We start from the raw sequence: 19915 nt of genomic DNA on the forward strand, positions 1-19915 counted from the left end.
TAAAAAAAAAAATTGTTTAAAATCACTGAGTTATTCCAGCATTATGCATTTTAGGCAAAATACGCACGAGCCACTCATTTACATGTCTTCTCACCAAGGCCAATACGCAATTTTTTCGTCTCATAGACCTGTAACACGTTCATTAATCTCAGTACCTCTACCTACCTCAATCTATGCCATCCTAGCTACCTACGTGATTATCGTTTGCAGACGACGTATTGATACGGAAATGCACACACGTTCTGTGCCAAAATAGGTATATCTACCTATTTATCGAAATACTAGTTTTTTTTGTAATTTTTTTTGCCTTCAACAAATAAACTTTACACCTAGGCACCTATTTTTGTATTAGTCCATTTTACTTAGTTGTCCGTGAAACACATTAGTTTTCAAACTAGCAAATTTTGATAAAAAGTTGATAGGAAAGAAAACAGTAATTTTTCAATTGAAAAAAATCACCAGTTTCTTCATCAAAGGCGATTTTTTTCTATTTGTATTTTGCAGTAAATTTTCAACAGGAAAACGAGGTAAGTATGATTTTTTGTTGACCTTTGAAATTGTAGAAATTGAACTCTTAATGTTCATAGTGAGACGAGTTGATTTTTCAATTTTCAAATTGACCCACCAGACCAAAATTATATTTTTTATAAATACTCCTCAACTAATTCTTAATCAAAAAATCGTCTTTCGATAGCATTTTTTGCCATAGGAACCGTACTTTTAAAAAAACACTCCATACATTCTGAATTGGTTTAAATTCGGTTTGTTTTCGGCTTTCCAATTGAACCGATGCCATCCAATTTCACTGGAATTAAGATATGTAAATCGAGAGAAAATACCTCCAGACCCCATGACCAAAATTTTAGATGCCAAATGTCATTTTATGATTTTTGGTGAATTTTTGAAAATTCTGAAAGCTTAAAAAAACTGCAATTACGGCTGATTTGTAACTTTTTCAAAGTCAAGATATCTTCTTTCCATGAAGTCCATTTTTTTCCTCCCCCGAGTGATTAAAACTGATTTTGAATCGAGCTAGAGCTTCCTGCAGAAGTTGTCTGGTCTCTAGCAAAATAAAATGTAGGTCTAATCAACTTCCGCACAAAAAATGAAAAATTTCGAAACCAAGCAGACATGTTTCCGCAACAAATTTTAGGATTACATTATATCTTACTTGAATTAAATGTACGTAAAATTTCTGCGTATTTGGATATAATTACAAACACCCGAAAAAAAAAAAGTTGAACACCCAAGACCATTCAATTTTACCACACGAAGTGCGATAAAAAATTAGTATTTTCATTCATCCGTAATATTTATGTGTACTCGTATTATCTATAACGATTATTTTTTTACTCGTATGTAACAGAAGAAGGCATGTTACTTAAGGCATATTTCCGGCTTCACTCCGAAAACCAGTTTTTTCATTCAATATGATTCTACGCGCTAATTAATGTTTTGAAAAATGCGAAGACGTAAAAGTTCATTAATAATAAGTCATTTTTGTACTTGACATTGGTAAGAACGAAACTAAACTAGTTATCTAACGTGCTTTTAATTGAAGATGAAATTTTGTTATCAGTTTCATTATACATACTGTGCGCTAAAAGTTGAAAAATGTATCATTTTTTCAAATTGAGTGCATCAGTAAGTATCTAAGTGAAGTGCGAATATACAATGTACATGTACATCGAAGTTTAATCGGTTTCGTAAGGATCAAGACTTAGATACCTGTGAGAATCTTCGAACAATTGTCACGTGAAAAATGATTTTTCGAGAAACAACCCAAAACGTAGACGTGGCACGTGGCAAAACACCACCATCATCATCACTGTAATAACCACAATTTTCCTTCAAATCAGTGAAAGGTAATGCATCTACTCGTATTTTAATTCATTCACGATTTCTTTTTTTCTTTTCATAGAGCCACCGAATCAACCAACGTATCATCATCGTTATGGCTTTCGAAAAGATTTCTCGTCGTCATCGTGATGTTCATCTGCTATGTAAATACAGCCTTTATAAGATTCAATATCAGTATAGCTTTAGTCGAGATGACCTCCGAGAAGCATATCAAAATAGGAAACACAACTGAAATTCAAGTAAGCAAGTACCCAGATATTCGATAAGGTACCTAACTGAGTGAATTTTCTATAATCTTTACGATATTATAACGTTTTCAAAAAATTAATAATCTGGATTTTTTTTAGCCCCCAGAATTCGACTGGGATTCCAAAACAGAAGGATTAATTCTGAGTATATTTTATTACGGAGGATTGATAACTTTCTTGTTTGGGGGCACCGTGAGCAAACTTGGAGGCGCAAGAAGTTGTGCACTGTCCATGATGTTGAGCGGATTATTAACAATGCTTCAACCGATCAGTTTACAATATGGTTTCTATGCGTTTTTAGGATGTCGTTTACTTACAGGATTACCCGAAGTAAGAAGTTAATCAATTAAAACTACCCTATCGACCAAACTTGGCGTTTTTATGCCACATAGATATCTGAATAGCATTTCACGATTTGCAAACGATTTATGCGATTCAGTTTCTTATAATGATATCGTATGTATGTCTGACTATATCAACCATGTCACAGGTATATCTATTGATATCTGCAACAACGTATTTCTCATCATAACTTTTCTAGATATCGTTTCGATATTGTGGAAAGGATATGGGTTTGGTGATATCTCTAGGATATCTGTAGAATATCGTTTCTACACGAGGTGGTTTATGTAAAAGTAGCGATATCCTGCAGATTTCCAAGATATAGAACGATATCTTCAACACGTTTTTTTGTATTCAGTAAGGAGTGCAATGTGTGTAGAGTATCAGTCAAGTCAAGATGGCTGAAAAGTGAAATTAATGGTTTGTTATCTCTAAAGTGTTTTCTGGAATGTTTCATAACTTTGTTCATTTTTTGTTTTTTAAGGATGGTGAAGTTTTTTTGAAACATTTTATAAATCAGTGTATGTGTTTGTGTTGGATGATATTTCCGAAGTCTTGAGAATTGAGCATTTTTAAATGGAATGATGAAGCTACCAATACAAATTCCATTAGACTTTGATTTCATTTTCATTGAGGTACTTTGTTTTATTATTTCAACTCATTTTTTGAAAATATATACATGCCTTTTTTTTTTCTACAAAAACATGGTTCAAAACGTTTCAAAAACGTAATTTTAAAAATTTGAATTTTTTTCGAAACTTTATTGTGACCAATTTTACTATCAAAACTCCAAAATAAAGTGATATCTCCAAAAGTAACACATCATAATCATTCTTTTGTTAAATGTATGTACCTTATATGATCATTAGGCCAGATATTGTGGAAGAGATAACAATAAATAAACGATTTGCCCTGGCACCTCCTCCCTGGGCCAGTGGTGCCCCTGTGTGAGGTTCCCTAGTTAGTGGCTTGTGAGCTTTGAGAGTGAGGCATTCTCCATATTTGAGTGAGGTTATTGATCTTACTCAGAATTTTTGAATTGTATTGATGTGAAATGTATGTTTTGAAGCTAATACTGTGAGTCATAGAGAGTAATTTTGTACCTACTTGTAGGTATTGAAAAACAAGAGAAGTGAAAATTTTTACATTACCTACTGGTGTAAAAAATTGACTTTTTTTGTTTTACAATGCAAAATTATTCTTTGTGACTTGTTGTATTTTCTTCATGTCTTAGATTTTACATCAATGTGATTCGAAAACTCTATATCAAAATTCACCAGAAGAAAGATATACATACGATATAGATGGGTACCTATTTCACAGAAATCGGATGATATCTACAGATATAGGCTAGATATCTAGCGATATAGCAAACGATATCCTCTGGATATCGAAAATATATTCCTCAGATATCTATGTGATATATACTATAGCAGTGCTATATCTTGCAGATATCGCTGGTCAGATTTCTGAATATCCCTGAATATCTCTGAGATATCATCAGATTTACAACGATTTAGCGATATAGGCGGACATTTTCGCTATTGTATGGATATAGCACAGACATGATACAGACTTGTATGAGATATGAAAAGATATCGTTTGGTCGCTAGGGTAACATATTAGTCCGGCATATGACAATAGGAGTAATTGCACCCCCCCCTCCGCCGATCCTCCGGGACAACTTTTTTCTTAAAGGGGACATCCTAAGGAACATTTCAAAGCAAAGTTGCCAAAAAAAAGTTGGCCTTACAAAATGGCGGCCATTTTGATTGACAGGTCAGCCGAAATCGCAGATTTTGCGTTTTAACATAGGACTTGCACGAACTTTTTCAAACTTTACAAAGGAAGATCGAAAGATCATGCAAAAATTTATCACCTGTCAAAATTTCAAGTGCTAAAGTGCGTTTTTCGATTTTTGGTGAATTTTTAAAAATCGAATTTAGGCCAAAAATGAGGGAAAAAAATCAAAATTTTACCAAATTGACCAAGAAAGCTGAAATTTGGGATATACCCTATTTTCGACATGCCAAATCGATTGGTAACGGTTTCAACCCGTTTTGAGCAGTTCTAGAGCCTCCAGCAGATTTTTGAAACTCGAAATTCCTACAAAATTCCATCAAATTGGAGTTGTAAAGCTAAAATTTATTCTAAAAGCTAATTTCAATGCGCTACGAAGTACTGCAGGTGAATTTCAAGTCGTTTTGGAGCCTCCAGCAACTTTTTGAAAATTCCTGAAGCCTCCAGCAGACTTTTGAAACTTTAAATTTTCACAAAATTTCATCAAATGGAGATGGAAATCTGAAATTTACTCTACACTCCAATTTTAACACCCTCTGAAGACGACTTCAGGTGGGCACAAGTAATTTTAGGGCCTCCAGCGACTTTTTTTTGAAAATTCCTGAAGCCTCCAGCAGATTTTTGAAACTTTAAATTTTCACAAAATTTCATCAAATGGAGATGGAAATCTGAAATTTAATCTACACTCCAATTTTAACACCCTCTGAAGACAACTTCAGGTGGATTCAAGTCATTTCAGAACCTCCAGCGACTTTTTTGAAAATTACTGGAGCCTCCAGTAGATTTTTGAAACTTTAAATTTCCAAAAAATTTTATCAAACCAAGATGGAGAGTCGAAATTCATTCTGCAAACTAATTTCAATACGCTACGAAGTTGACTGCTGGTGAATTTCAAGTCGTTTTGGAGCCTCCAGCAACTTTTTGAAAAGTTGTATGACGTTTTTTTGGAAAATTAAAATTTCCTTAAAGTAGCTGGAAGCTTCAAAACCATTTGAAACCACCATGTAGTCTGCGAAGTAAATTTCAGCTTGCCAACTCCATTTTGATAAATTAATGTTGGGGAAATTTCACTGAAAGAAATGATTTTCAAAACGCTGTATTCAGTCTCGAAATTGATGCAATGGTTACTGCACAGTACAGTAATTTTCAAGTTACCTCATTTTGATGTAATGATTACATAGTTCAAATCAGAGAATGCATCAAATAATGGAATGAGTACATCGCCAGGATGGATTTATTGCATCACCTTCTAAAATTCATTTCTGTGTTCTCATTACATTTCTTGGGGGACTCAGTCCTGCAGACATGGTATTCAGAACATCATTTGGTGGGTAATAGTTACATCGTATAGTAAGCAATGATTACATTCCTTAAACATGGCTGAGAACCATGTAGTGATTTACTGAATACAGTAAACGATGTACTCAGTACATCGTCAGTGGTAAACATTCCCAAACAGTGAAAAACTTATAAATACTTTCTAGGGCCTGAATTAAACATTCTACTCACAGCCATGTCGTTAAGTGCAGGCAGTTAGAACGAGAGGTCGCAGGTTCGAATCCCGGTTAGGTAGGAAAATTTTCGTAGGGATATTAGGTCTTGAAAAATTCGGTGCAGTGAAAAACATTTAGATGTGCGGAGAAACTTGAAATTGATTAAAAAAAAAATACCCAACCCCCTAACCCCACTTTTTAAAATTTAAATACTGTTGAATAAAAACGATGGAATGGTTACTGCACTTCTGTGTAATAGTTACTTCTCTAAATGTGTACTGATTAATGCGTTTCATTCCTATACCAAAATTACCGCATTTTAATGCACTGAGTGCATCGTTTTAATGCAACTATTACTGTTTATTTCTTTCAGTGTTCAAGTTTCAAAAATCTACTGGAGGCTCCAGTAGTTTTCAAAAAAAAGTCGCTGGAGGCCCTAAAATTACTTGTGCCCACCTGAAGTCGTCTTCAGAGGGTGTTAAAATTGGAGTGTAGAGTAAATTTCAGATTTCCATCTCCATTTGATGAAATTTTGTGAAAATTTAAAGTTTCAAAAGTCTGCTGGAGGCTTCAGGAATTTTCAAAAAGTTGCTGGAGGCTCCAAAACGACTTGAAATTCACCTGCAGTACTTCGTAGCGCATTGAAATTAGCTTTTAGAATAAATTTTAGCTTTACAACTCCAATTTGATGGAATTTTGTAGGAATTTCGAGTTTCAAAAATCTGCTGGAGGCTCTAGAACTGCTCAAAACGGGTTGAAACCGTTACCAATCGATTTGGCATGTCGAAAATAGGGTATATCCCAAATTTCAGCTTTCTTGGTCAATTTGGTAAAATTTTGATTTTTTTCCCTCATTTTTGGCCTAAATTCGATTTTTAAAAATTCACCAAAAATCGAAAAACGCACTTTAGCACTTGAAATTTTGACAGGTGATAAATTTTTGCATGATCTTTCGATCTTCCTTTGTAAAGTTTGAAAAAGTTCGTGCAAGTCCTATGTTAAAACGCAAAATCTGCGATTTCGGCTGACCTGTCAATCAAAATGGCCGCCATTTTGTAAGTAAGGCCAACTTTTTTTTTGGCAAGTTTGCTTTAAAATGTTCCTTAGGATGCCCCCATTAAGAAAAAAGTTGTCCCGGAGGATCGGCGGGGGGGGGGGGGGGTGCAATTACTCCTATTGTCATATGCCGGACTATATACGTCTGTTGTCGGTTTCGAGCACTCATCTATCATTTTTATCGGAGATTGCAACTCAAATTGCACAAAAATTAGGCTAGGAGAGGAGAGTGTCAAGTTCTTTGAAACATCTTGTTCCAGAAATTTTTCTGGGTGTTTCTGGAATTGGAATCGAGGGAGAGTGGAGGCAGGAAGGTAGCATAGTTCCAATTTCAAACTTTGAATTTTGTTCCCCTAAATTTTCACTGAGAAATTGAACACAGAAAAATATCCCATTCAAATTTGAAGTACCAAGATTAAGAGACAATGTTCTTTGAAAAAGTTTTTCCAACAAAAAAAAGATTTTGGGGGCGATTGTGATCGCATTTAAGATATTGAGAAACTTACGGGGGAAAAAAACTCTTTGGAAAAAAGAAAACCATTTTTGCAATTTTTCTACTTTTTCAGTTTCTTTAACTTTTTTCAGCACCTGATGCTTCAAATCAGCCTTCTTAATTCACAATTAAGTACCTACCTATACTTTAAGAAACGACAAAAAAATAATGAAAAAAATTTTTTTAGTTAGAAGAGACCAAAATCCACCACCACGGGGAGAATGCCGAACCACACTTACACCAGTATAGTTCTGAGCAGGGCCCTTTCTGTGCAGGACTACACAGGTGTAAGCGTGGTTCGGCGCTCTACCAACGCTTGGGCAAAAGCTTGAAAATTTGACGACTCGAAAAGTCAAACATCATTCTTGATAGTTGATTTTTATGGCTTCCACATTTTCACATTTCAAGAATAGGTTTCAAGATCTTTTAATGAATAATTGTTGAAAATTCACAATTTTATTAAAAGTAAAACGTAAACTCAATTTGTGCTTTTTAAGGACATTTTCGAAACTGTGTAGATTTTTCGTAATTTTTCTTCAAATTTTATGGAAAAACATAACAAAACTTCAATTTTTAAAATTTTGGGATACCTGATTGTTCTTACGGTGAGTTGTGGTCATGGAGAGAGAAGGGGTAAACAGTTAAACACTAAACATGCACCAAAAAATTTGACATTTTTTCCTCGTCTTGTTGAGGTCATTTGGGCATGATTTTCTGCTGGACATCATGAAATTTCGAAAAAATTGGTAAAACGATCCTGCTCATTTTAGAATTGAAAATGGATTTAAAAAAATTGGGGCCCGCAAAGTCACAGGAGATGCAAAGCTACCTATTTCCCCTCAAAAAGTAATCTGATTTTATGGAAAAAAAACAATCACAAATTTCAGAACACCCTGTTGTATGATTTCTGCTGGAAATATTTTTTCAATTTTTAAAATAAGTTGAGCAATAATAATTTAATCAACGCCTATAATAACTTGGCGTTTCTCTGTAAACAATTTGAGTTGCATCAAGGCCATTCATTTCGATGTTATACGTCAGCATACCTACTCGTATACTTCATGCTTTTAATAGGTGTTTTCTTGACGTCATTCCAGAGTTTGGTGATAGTGAGTATATTGGAGGTTTGTTCAAAATGGATACCGGAAAATGAGAAATCAAAACTCATGTCTTACGTAGTCAATGGACTCAACGTAGGTGCAGCAATTGTGCACGGTTTTTGCGCATTTTTGGCCGACGGATGGGGCTGGTCGATGATATTCTACGGAACTGGAGCTGTATCTGTGATCTTGTCGATAATTTGTTTCATTGCGGTAAAGAATCGACCATCTGAAGACAAATGGATTACCGAAAAAGAGCTCGCATACATTCAACAAGGAATCAAAGCTACCTCAAAGGGAAAAGTAAGACATAAATGACAACTTTACCAAAAAAAAAAAAAAAAAAAAAAGACCAAGCGAGTCACTGATTATTTTACATGTTTTTATTCAGGTGGTCCATCCATACAGACGTATTCTATCATCGCTTCCAGTTTGGGCAGTTCTTACGACCAGGTTCACTGTGATGTGGATTGTCACCATTCTGATCACGAATCTTCCACTATACGTTAAAGGTCTCTCATCATGCAAGTTCCAAATAATTCTTTGATGAATTGTCCGAATTTTTGAACTAATATTTTGAAACATTCATTTCAGATTTAACGCATGAGCATATTACTCGAGTGGGAATGATTTCCTCACTTCCAACAGCTATCAGTATAATTGTGATCCCAACTTGCGGAATTCTAATGGATTATATCAAAAAAAGCTGTGAAATTCCTGCAACTACGGTATGGATTATTTATACCTACTTGAATTGAAAAACGTACCGGTATATAAATCTTCAAAAAATGATCGAAGGAGCTCATAATATGTATGAAAAAAAAATGTTAAAAAAAATACTCATTTTTCTATTTTACTGTATACAGCTGCACAAAATACTCATCAGTGGCGCATTTCTATTCAATAGCGCTCTGTTCCTGTGTTGCGCGGAATTTTCTAATTTCACTGTATCAATGGTTTCGTTCGTTTTGATAATGATGTCGCAATCCATCGTTAATTTGGGTTCACAGTACGTGTCAATTAAATACTGTCATTTTTTCTTTCTTTCTGATAATTAGTGACAATTTTAAAACCATCAATTTTTTTGCATGTAGGATAGTTACTATCAGTATTGCACCAAACAGCAGTAGCGTTATTGCCGGACTTGGAATGTTTGCGTTCAACCTGAGCAGTATTTTGTCACGAACCCTCACAGGATTGATGACCACGCATCATGTGAGTTATTTTTGATATTAATGATGCATGGTAGTAGATATCAGAAGATATCATCACACATCATCAAAAAATTATAGGGCCTGGTTTTTGAAATTCTCAATATACATGTCAACCTTGATTTGATCGGTTTATTGCAGAGCGTAGAAGAATGGAATAATTGTTTCATCTTGACCAGCGGTGTTTCGCTATTTGGAGCTATCTTCTTTGTATTATTCGGATCCAGTGAAGTTCAGTCATGGGCACAGTTACCAGCGAAGGAACAAGACAAATCTCATAATTCCAATGAAAATCACCTCGAAACACCATACGACCCTAAAAGACTATGTTAGACTAGCTCTTCCGAGTGTGAAAACAATTCACAGATAGGATTGCAATTCAATAATTTCTGAAGAATTTTTACGTTTGATGGGGGATTTCATTTTTCAAGTGTAGGGAATACCGTTCTGATTGAAATACGAGTAGGTACTAAAAATCTTCTCTGTAGACGGTCCAAAAATATAGCTCTTCCAAGAACAAAGGTTGAAAACAAAAATTACTCCAAGTACATGGAATTTTCAACAAAACTGCTTCTCATATCATTTTTCACTACCTACGCTCGCTTCAAGGCCAACAGCAATTGAAAACCCAATTTTCAGAGAGATTTTACCCCTCTTCTGAGAAATGCTCATCATCTAGAGTTGGAGGCTTTAATCAGGATGGTATTCATCACATTTTTAAAAAACAAACAAACCCCAAAAAAACACAATTCCAATTGTTAGAAATTTTTGAATACGATCTATATTTAGCTCACAATCGGTATTGTTTACGAGGAAACGCTTTGAACGAGCATCCTGTGATATAAACACGAAATGAAGCTAAATCGAAGGAACACGACGTCTCAACATACTGATAACCAAAATGCTCATTTTAAAAATTTTTTTGAAAATTTAAAAAATTCAAAAAAACTGTTTTTGCGACGATTTATAACTTGTTCATTGAATATGCTTTTTTCCTCCAATAAAACGAGTACCAGTGAGTAAAATCACTTCATTACACCACCCCTCTTCATTTCAAAAACTATTACCTTCAAGCCATTCTGGTGCCTCCAACAAGTTTCCAATTTCCTCCACAAGTTTCAAACTGTTCCGGAAAGGTCAAAAATGGACTTCAGTACATTTGACTCAAATTAGAGCTTATTAGACACCTCTCGATAGTTTTAGCTGACTGCTACGAAATTCTGAAAATTTCAGTTCAAAAGCAAATTTTTGGCAACCTAGCAAATGCTAGAGTGAGTGGAAAAAAATCAAATTTTCGAAATAAGTAGATACATATTGAGCAGTGCTTTCTTCAAGATATTACAAGAAATCTAGCAGGTCTAAACGACCGCCCAACTTGAAAATAATCGTGTTCAAGCCATTTCGGAGCATCCACAGTAGTTTTGAAATGTCTAGAAGAAAATTGAAATCATGCTAGAGGATTCTAAAATGTCTTAAAAGCAATTATTTTCAAGTTTAGTGGTTAAGCAAAGATATAAGATGACATCGCAACGAAACAACTGCTTGTGATATAGTCTATGAGGGGTCTAAACATTTCATTTTTTTCATTTTTTTTAAAAATTTGCCAATTGGTCGAAAATTTACTTTGCAACTGGAACTCCCGGAATTTCGCGATATCTGCTCAAAACTGTGAGGAAGGTACGTTAAGCATCAACCAATGTTATAGATGGTAAAGTTCATTTTTGGCACTGGTCCATCTATAAAGGACAGTTTGAAATTTCCGGAGAAAATTTTCAACATGCCGCGCCCGAGGCTCTAGAATAGCTTAAAATGGGTAGCAATCGAGGTGTGGGGGGCTGAAATAAAGGAATTATTCACAGTGATTCATTTTACTCGAGAAGAACTGCATGAGAAATTTCAAAAAATCACCGTTAGAATAAGTAGTTTTTTCAAATTTTTTTAATGTCACCAAAAAAATTCAAAAATGAACTCGAGCAACTGAAATCACCATTAAGGAAGTTTTAGGATAGATAGGTTTTTTTGATCGAAGTTAGTTTTGTTTCGTTTAAATCAGAGGATGCAACAGTTCAAAAGACTCCTTCATTGGAATAAGTAATAACTGACGTTGCTCTGTTAATGTATTTTATTTACTTCTACTGTTTTCTTATAAAAGTAAAAATATTGATTGTTAAAATAATGAAGATCTGTATGTTTACAAATTTCATTTTATAATTAAAAAATATCATCGATTCTAGCGATTAGGTACAGCTGTTTTTTCAAATAGGTAGGTAGGTACCAAATTTCATTATTCACGCAACAAAGGACTCCATAAATGACTTAACTCTCTCTCCCTCTCCAAGTTGATCACCAAGTAGAGTACGACTTCTTGGATGATTTTTTCACAAAATGGCGCCTTCTTTCATCGACGAATAATATCTGACTCACAACTAGATTAAATCTTCAACCAGCAAAGCCGACTTCAGCGCCTTCTGTAGCGATTTCAGCAGTGACGGAGAGGAAAGGGGGTTTATAAGGAGCTGACGTTACCAACTTTCAGATAATATTAATCTCAAGATTTTCTCTTTCATGAGTAGTGACGATGGACTACTTTATTACCCAATACTCAATCAAGTGATTCACAACAACAAAAATATCGATACAGATATTCAAACATCATACAAGCTAATTACTTGGTCTCCCTATAATAAGTTACATCATGGACAGAAGCCTGCTCAAGCAATAAGTAAATAAGTAGGTACCTATACTCATTTACTAATTATTTTGTTTAGACCAGGAAGCTACGTTGCTTGAGGCATATTCCACCTTGACATCTCGAACAAGTTTTTTTTCAAATGATTCTTTTGTATAATTATCCGTTTTTCTGATCGAATCTCCCTTTTTTGGAAATTTCAACTTCACAGACATTTTTACAATTCTGACTACAAAAATCTAATACCTCGAACATTTTCGGATTTTTCAAAAAACATCCAATTTTGTGTGTTTTTTTTAAATTAAAAATTACAAGTTGATTGCTCCCATTTTTTGGATTCTTTGATTAAAAAATGTTGAATGACTCAAAAGAACTTAATTTTGATCAGTATCATAAGGAGATCCATACCCACCACATGGAAGACCTTTACCTATTCTTATTGGATTTTCTCTGTTTTTAGAAAATGACATCGCTGATAACTTTTTTTTGCAATACATACTCAAAAATTATCATTAAAATTTCTCTTCTGGGGCCAAAATGTACCTTAGGGGAGGGGGGGGGGCTACCGTCGCATTGGAAAATAAATTAAGTAATCAAATAGGTACTTCCAATACATCTGGATAACTATTGCCAAAAAAACAGGTATTTTGATAATTTTTGGATATCATTTCGGAGATTTCCAACATGTAGAAATAGCAACACTGTAGGTACATATTTAATACTCAAGAAAATACGTAGACATAGACTTTCATTGATAATTACACATAAACACATATGCTTGACAGCAGTAAGAACGACATAATCATTATCCAAGTGTAGAAAATTTAAGATAACATTTTTGTTATCGTTTGTTCGTGACTTTAGCGCGCTAAAAAATTGCAAATTGCACGATTTCCGTAAATTGAGAACGCAGTACGCGAATATAATATGTATTATGAACATCGTGATTGAATTTATTTCTCAGAAATTTCAAAATGATCAATCTTTCAAAGTTTTTGAAAAGCAAAAGGATTTCAAAAGAAGTCTCTCGGGAAAACACTAACGAAGAACATGGAAAAGCACCATCACCATCACCACCAGAGTATAAATCCATAATTACAACATTCAACGAGGTAATAAAATTTGATCTATTCAATTTGCTTTGTTCTTTCACAGATCCACAGAACAGGTTGAAATTTCATCATCTTTATGGCTTTCGAAAAGATTACTAGTCATAATCGTCATGTTCACATGCTACGTACACACAGCTTTTATAAGATTCAATATCAGTATCGCTGTAGTTGAGATGACCAACGCTAAGAAGATCGAAACAGGAAATACGACCGAAATCCGAGTAAGCAAGTTAAAAGCCTACGAAAAATCTTGAATCTTATAGAATGAAATTCTCAAATATGAAATTGATAGGTAGGATTTTTTTCAGCCAGCAGAATTCGACTGGGATTCCAAAACTGTTGGAGTGGTTCTGAGCATATTTTATTATGGCGGATTATTCAGTTTTTTATTTGGAAGTGTGGTGGGCAAAATTGGAGGTGCACGTAGCTGCGCTTTATCCATGCTGCTGAGTGGTTCATTAACCATGCTTCAACCCCTCAGCTTACACTATGGATTTTATACATTTCTAGCTTGTCGTTTGATTAATGGACTGCCCGAAGTAAGATATTTATTCAATTAGAACATTTAAACTTGAATAATACGAGTCCTCGCAGATCCCTGTTACGTTATGGACAACCAAATTCGTAAAAATCCCCAAATATTTGGAAATGAGACACTCAAAAAATGTAAAGCCCTCGATCATAATCCATATCAATACACAGTGTATTCAACACCTCTTTGACGTCATTTTCAGAGTTTGGCAATGGTGAGTATATTGGAAGTATGTTCAAAATGGGTACCGGAAAACGAGAAATCAAAGCTCATGTCCTTCACTGTAAATGGACTCAATGTCGGCGCCGCTGTTGTTCACAGTCTTTGTGCGTTTTTGGCCGACCGTTGGGGCTGGCCGATGATATTCTACGGAACAGGTGCCTTATCAATAACCATGTCGATCATTTGTTTCATTTTGGTGAAAAATCGACCAACAGACGACAAATGGATTTCTGAGAAAGAGGTCGCGTACATCCAACAAGGAATCAAGGGCACTTCAAAGGGGAAGGTAAGTCAAACACAATTGGATTAAGAATGAATTTCAGCTTGATACAAGCTGGCCATAATTTATACCATCTAATAAGAGCATGAACGAATAATTAATCACCTATTTCACGTGTTCAGGTGGTCCATGCTTACAAACGAATTTTATTATCACTTCCGGTGTGGGCAATATTGTCGTCTAGGTTTACTTTGATGTGGATTTCCACTATTTTGATCACCAATCTTCCACTATATGTTAAAGGTCTTTGATCATATCAAGTATATTTCGGATTTTCAACCTTATTTGAAGAATACGTATTTCAGATTTAACTCAAAAGAGTATCACTCAAGTTGGAATGATGTCTTCACTTCCGACAGCCATTAGTATATTTGTGATTCCTATTTGCGGAATACTAATGGATTTTATCAAGAAAAGCTTTAAAATGTCTGCAACCACGGTATGTATGAAATATTAGGAGCCTAAAAAATTGAGATAACTTTTTGACAATTTTTAAGAACGCGATAAAATAGAAAATCAGGTTGAAATTTTCAAGCAAAAAAGTCTGGAGTAAACTTTCAATTTTGAGTTCAAGTCTTCAAAAAGAGTTCAGCATATTTCGTATTTTACCATTTAAAAAAAAAGAGATGTAAGAATGTGAAACTCGCAAGCATAACAATTCCTGGACATAAAATTCAGTTGATTATGAAGAACTGAAAAATCCTGGATTTGAGAAATTTTTGAAGCACAATTCGATGTACAAAAAATATTGAACCAACTTCCTTCAATATTGTTAGTATACCTTTGATCCAATTTCTCACTCTACTTCCTCAACTAAACTTTCTTTTTACAGCTGTACAAAACACTCATCAGTGGAGCTTTTCTGTTCAACAGTGCTTTATTTTTGTGTTCTATAGCACTTTCCAATTTCACAGTATCGATGGTTTCCTTCGTCTTGATCATGATGTCACAATCGATTATTAATCTTAGTTCACAGTTCGTATTCGTTATTTTATTGTTCTCCAATCTTTCCAAGCAAATGGGTAAAAATTTAAAAATTCGTATTTTTATGTCCATAGGATTGTCACAATCAGTATTGCACCAAACAGTAGCAGTGTTATCGCTGCACTTGGTATGTTCGCGTTCAATTTGAGTAGTATTTTGTCACGCAGCATTACAGGATTCATGATTAAGAATCACGTAAGTCATTTTTAAAACCAAGATTGCCCCGAGAATACAAATATTAGAATATATTGAAGTAAGATGCTTAAATAATTATACCGATGCACTAGATAAGAATGACGAAAAATACTTCCTATACATGAACGTGATCAATTTTATGATCCTTAGAAGAGATAACGTGTTCCAAACTCATAGCGTTTCATTTTTTTCAAAATAAGGCCCTGATGCAAAATTTCACTGCCAAAAATATTACTCGTGAACTAGTTTCAAATATTCCAAATCCTTCCAGCACGGACCAATGACAGCTCAACCATACTGATGCATTTTTCAAAATCATGCAAATTAAGTTTTAGAATTCCAAAAAAAAAAAAAAAATTGCAGCAATCATACGAGACCTCTCGGTGCAGGACTGTAAACGCAGTGAATGCGTTAGAAGACACGAAGATGAGATTCAAAACCTTCACAGATATTCTCAGAGCTCGAATCTAGCATAATGTTTCTCAAAACGTAAAACTGTGAGTACAGTCCAAAGCCAAAGCGATGTGCTCGGGCGCAAGACGGGTACATTTGAAGGGCTTCCAGCGTCCAAAAAAAAAATTGGTAGGGTAACATACCACGTTTCGTCATTGTCTTTCAAAACAATTACGTATACAACCTCTTTGCAAGCGACTAACATTGACGACGAGAGGTGGTACTTTCGATCATTTTTTCCCATAGCTACAAACGTAGGTACACTTAGATAAATTGAGGCAAAAATTAACACCATTTCACCAGCATCCAAACACTTTAAAAGCTTTCACGAATGGAGAACTGGAGAACTAGTGTGGCTACCCCAGCTCAGATCACCCATCAGTGATGCAGCTCCGCCAAGCTCACATCAACAAGTCACACACCTACATATACGAGATTCGCATCGATCACTGATCATACTATGTATAATAAATAAATCGGGGTCAAATTGTCCGCAGTCGTGTTTCTTCGATGTTGATTACAGAAACAGATAGAAAGCCACGAAGTTTCGACGAGCTCCGAGAGTCCGACGGTACTGGGGTCGAAGAAAAAAATAATGAAAAAAAAAAATCGACCACAATCCGGCCTACACCAAGCTCTAGAACCATATTTCGCAAATTTACGCAAAGTGCACAACATTTTTTGGATTTACGCGTGAAGTTGATGAAAAGGGGATACTGTGCAATATTGAGATATGATCAGAACGTCATATTTTTTAAATGTGAATATTTTTCAACTCGATAATTAGAATTTGAGTAAGTACAAACTCGACTGAAGAAATTTATGTAGGTAAAACGCTGGTATGCAAACGTATTCCTAACAAAAATGAGAAAATGTGTAGTAAATCAGCAAGAAGATTATTGTTTGAATTTTTTTGGTAGGGAAAAATGATTGTTGACCATCGAATTATTAATTTTTGCGTGATGCATTGTATACCTAGTTACACTACAAATTATCAATGCACTGATACAGTACCCCCTTTTCATACAACAGCAACGCTGATCCCAGGGAACGATTTGCGAATATCTCTGCCTAAAAGCTGACGTTACCGGGGCAGTAGTTTGTGTTATAGAATAAGGTTGGGGAGTTGTTTGATTTTTTTCAATAATCAATACCTATTGCTCGTGTGTACATACTTTTATGATCAAAAAATTGTTATTGACAAAGTTTTATTTCGAAAAGTCCAAAAATTACAAAAGTAAAAGGTTAAAGCAGTTCAAAGTTCACTACTCAAGATTTTTCGGAACCAAAAAAATACGATTTTTCAGTTTAAAAAAAATCCTTAAAATTCCCTTTTAAATACCTAGATATGATTTTTCACTTTAAAAAAAATTACATTCTTTTTTTCGGAGCAAGATAGAAGGCAGGTGATCCAATTTTGGAACATTTTACAATTTTTCAAGTCTAATGTGGCCTTTATACAGATAACTTTATTAATATTTACAAATATATCCGGAAGTTGATGCAGAAAGTTTTATCAAAAAATATGTAACACAAAAAAATTTAATCGTCAAAAGAAATCGACATCAAAACTTCGAACGCATTTTCAGTCAATAACACCAAAACCTTATTCCATGACACCGTAAGACACTCGCCGATTTTTCGTTTTCACAATGTTTAAATCGACAGCGAAAGAACAACAACCCAGACACAAACTAATATTTTGTTGAAGTATGAAAAAATTGTAATCACGAAAAAGAACCAGAATACTCGGGTAACAAAAAAACATCAAAAAAATCAAAGAATTAAATTTACAAAAATAGGAACTTCTTGAAAAAAAAAAAATCAGAAATACTGACGCTATGTACGAAAAGAATAATTATGGCTTTTGAATTCAGAAATTAATTTACAAAGAATCCAATCACCAAAAAATTTTCATTCTATAGAATTTCTTCGAAGGTGAAAAAAATTATTTAGCAAAATAAAAATATCCACTACTTCAGGATTGGCGAAAATGACAAAAAAAAAATGGGCTGGAACACAAGTCTACTGGAAGGAAGGAGACAATAAAGGGTATTTTTTCATTGAAGGGAAGGGCAAATAATTTGAACAGGGTTGTACTCTTTGCCATTTCTTAATTGAATCCGTTCACTATTTTTGCCCTTCTACATTAATACAAGTATGGTTTAGTGAGCTAGAACAGAATAAGAAGGGGATGCGGCAAAAAAACGATTGAGATTTTTGGTCTTTTCATGGAATTTTCGACCAATTTGATGGGCCATGCCACCAGTGTTGAACAAAATCATCAACTGAAAATTAAAATAGATAGTACCATCATCAATCCAATTTTTACCCAATTTTCTGATTTTTCAAGTTGCACCTCCAAATTTCCCATTTTTCCAGCTCTTGATTTTTCAATTTATTTTTTGATAATAGGTAACGATAAGATTCCTGTACCAGAATGTCTCTACTTATCAAACTTTATTCTTTCAATTCGTATTCATTTTAAATCGCATGAAGGGGGACAAATGAATTTCTCGTGTCAATTCCAAAAAAAGGCCTAATCATAAAATTTTTTTAAAAAGTTGAAATGCAAACCTCTTGATAGTTATAGATCTTTTCCTAAATTTCTAAGAAAGCTTTGATAAACATTTAAAGGAAGTGCTGTTATTGATTAATAATCTCAACGAATAAGGTAATACTCCTAAATAAAAATTGATTAATTCGATCGATTTTCAGAGCGTGGAAGAATGGAATAATTGTTTCATCTTGACAAGCGGTGTGTCGCTTTTTGGAGCAATATTTTTCCTATTATTTGGATCTAGCGAAGTTCAATCGTGGGCAGCGACACCAACAAAGGAACCAGGCGAATCTCCTTCCTCCAACGAAAATCGCGCCGAACCATCATGAATTCATGAAGTCCCCGAAGAAAATTTCAGACTCTTTGATCGAGAAAACAGTTCACGAATTGGTTCAGAATAGTATTATTTTCAAGTGGAAATTTAAACAATAATTTCTTACCCCCTATCACATCAGCGAATGTTGATTTTTTCCTCGTACGTATGAATTCCAGAAGGTGCTTTGTCCAAAAAATTGATTTTGAGAATAACAGGAAAAGAGTGATGGGAGAAATGATACTATAATACGATATTTAAATGTGCTAGACTCAATTCTAAAAATTTTGGACAACTTTCAATCATCAAAGTGCTGTTTCTGATTAAAAGTTACAAGTTGATTTTTCTCATTTTTCGATTTCTCTGTTAAAACATTTTTCAATGACTCGAGAGAACTTCATTTTGATTTCTATTGTGAGGATCTTTTAATTATAAGTACTTATTCGTTATTCTATGACTCTTTTGCATTGTTTCTATTTTGATAGTAAAGGATTACGATGACTGTTTTTCTATAATTTCACTTCCTCGCGTCATGTTTTTGGCTTTGGAATCAACTGAGTGCAATGTTAAAAAATAATTTTGACTGTAGCTTTCACTCAGCGACAAAAAAAAAAAAAAAAAAAAAAAGAGAAAGAGGGGAACATTAACTAAAAACAACATCTTTCAATAACCAAAAAAAAGGTTTTATTTCATTTGTACAGAAATGAGCTATCAGATAGGTATGTAGGTACTCGTAGGATACTTCCAATATTAAACCTGGGTAACAATTGACCAAAAAAAATTAGGTAGGTATTTTAATAATTTTCGGAGATTTTCAACCGGTAGAAAGATCCATACTGTATCTAATACACAATACATACGGAGACATAAAAACTTATTAGGCTCTGAAATCACACATAAACGCATGTGCTGGACGGCAGTAAAAACGAAATAATCTATCAACGCGCTTCATATTCGAGATAAAATTTTGTT

At 34.3% G+C, this 19915-nt stretch overlaps 2 protein-coding genes across 5 annotated transcripts; both read left to right on the top strand.

The window, feature by feature from the left end:
• The first annotated feature begins 318 nt into the window (after nt 1-318).
• Nucleotides 319-11836, top strand: LOC135837215 (vesicular glutamate transporter 3-like). Of its 3 annotated transcripts, none has more exons than XM_065352416.1 (10): nt 319-527; nt 1367-1830; nt 1922-2099; nt 2208-2438; nt 8390-8695; nt 8784-8904; nt 8987-9120; nt 9259-9401; nt 9487-9607; nt 9745-11836. In XM_065352416.1, the coding sequence occupies exons 2-10, from the start codon at nt 1763-1765 to the stop codon at nt 9934-9936; spliced, it is 1494 nt and encodes a 497-aa protein (XP_065208488.1). In that variant the 5' UTR covers nt 319-527; nt 1367-1762; the 3' UTR covers nt 9937-11836. The 3 variants fall into 3 exon arrangements, with proteins under 3 accessions (XP_065208488.1, XP_065208489.1, XP_065208487.1); XM_065352417.1 differs by having other exon boundaries at nt 1580-1830; XM_065352415.1 differs by lacking the exon at nt 319-527 and having other exon boundaries at nt 545-1830.
• A 1219-nt stretch (nt 11837-13055) lies between these two features.
• LOC135837217 (sodium-dependent phosphate transport protein 3-like) lies at nt 13056-19446 on the top strand. 2 transcript variants are annotated; one of them, XM_065352420.1, is made up of 9 exons: nt 13056-13373; nt 13448-13625; nt 13701-13943; nt 14139-14444; nt 14561-14681; nt 14744-14877; nt 15271-15413; nt 15497-15617; nt 18789-19446. In XM_065352420.1, the coding sequence occupies exons 1-9, from the start codon at nt 13267-13269 to the stop codon at nt 18957-18959; spliced, it is 1524 nt and encodes a 507-aa protein (XP_065208492.1). In that variant the 5' UTR covers nt 13056-13266; the 3' UTR covers nt 18960-19446. The 2 variants fall into 2 exon arrangements, with proteins under 2 accessions (XP_065208492.1, XP_065208493.1); XM_065352421.1 differs by having other exon boundaries at nt 13059-13373; nt 13713-13943.
• Nucleotides 19447-19915: the final 469 nt, after the last annotated feature.

Source organism: Planococcus citri, chromosome 2 (assembly GCF_950023065.1).
Source record: "Planococcus citri chromosome 2, ihPlaCitr1.1, whole genome shotgun sequence".
Classification (NCBI taxonomy): domain Eukaryota; kingdom Metazoa; phylum Arthropoda; class Insecta; order Hemiptera; family Pseudococcidae; genus Planococcus; species Planococcus citri.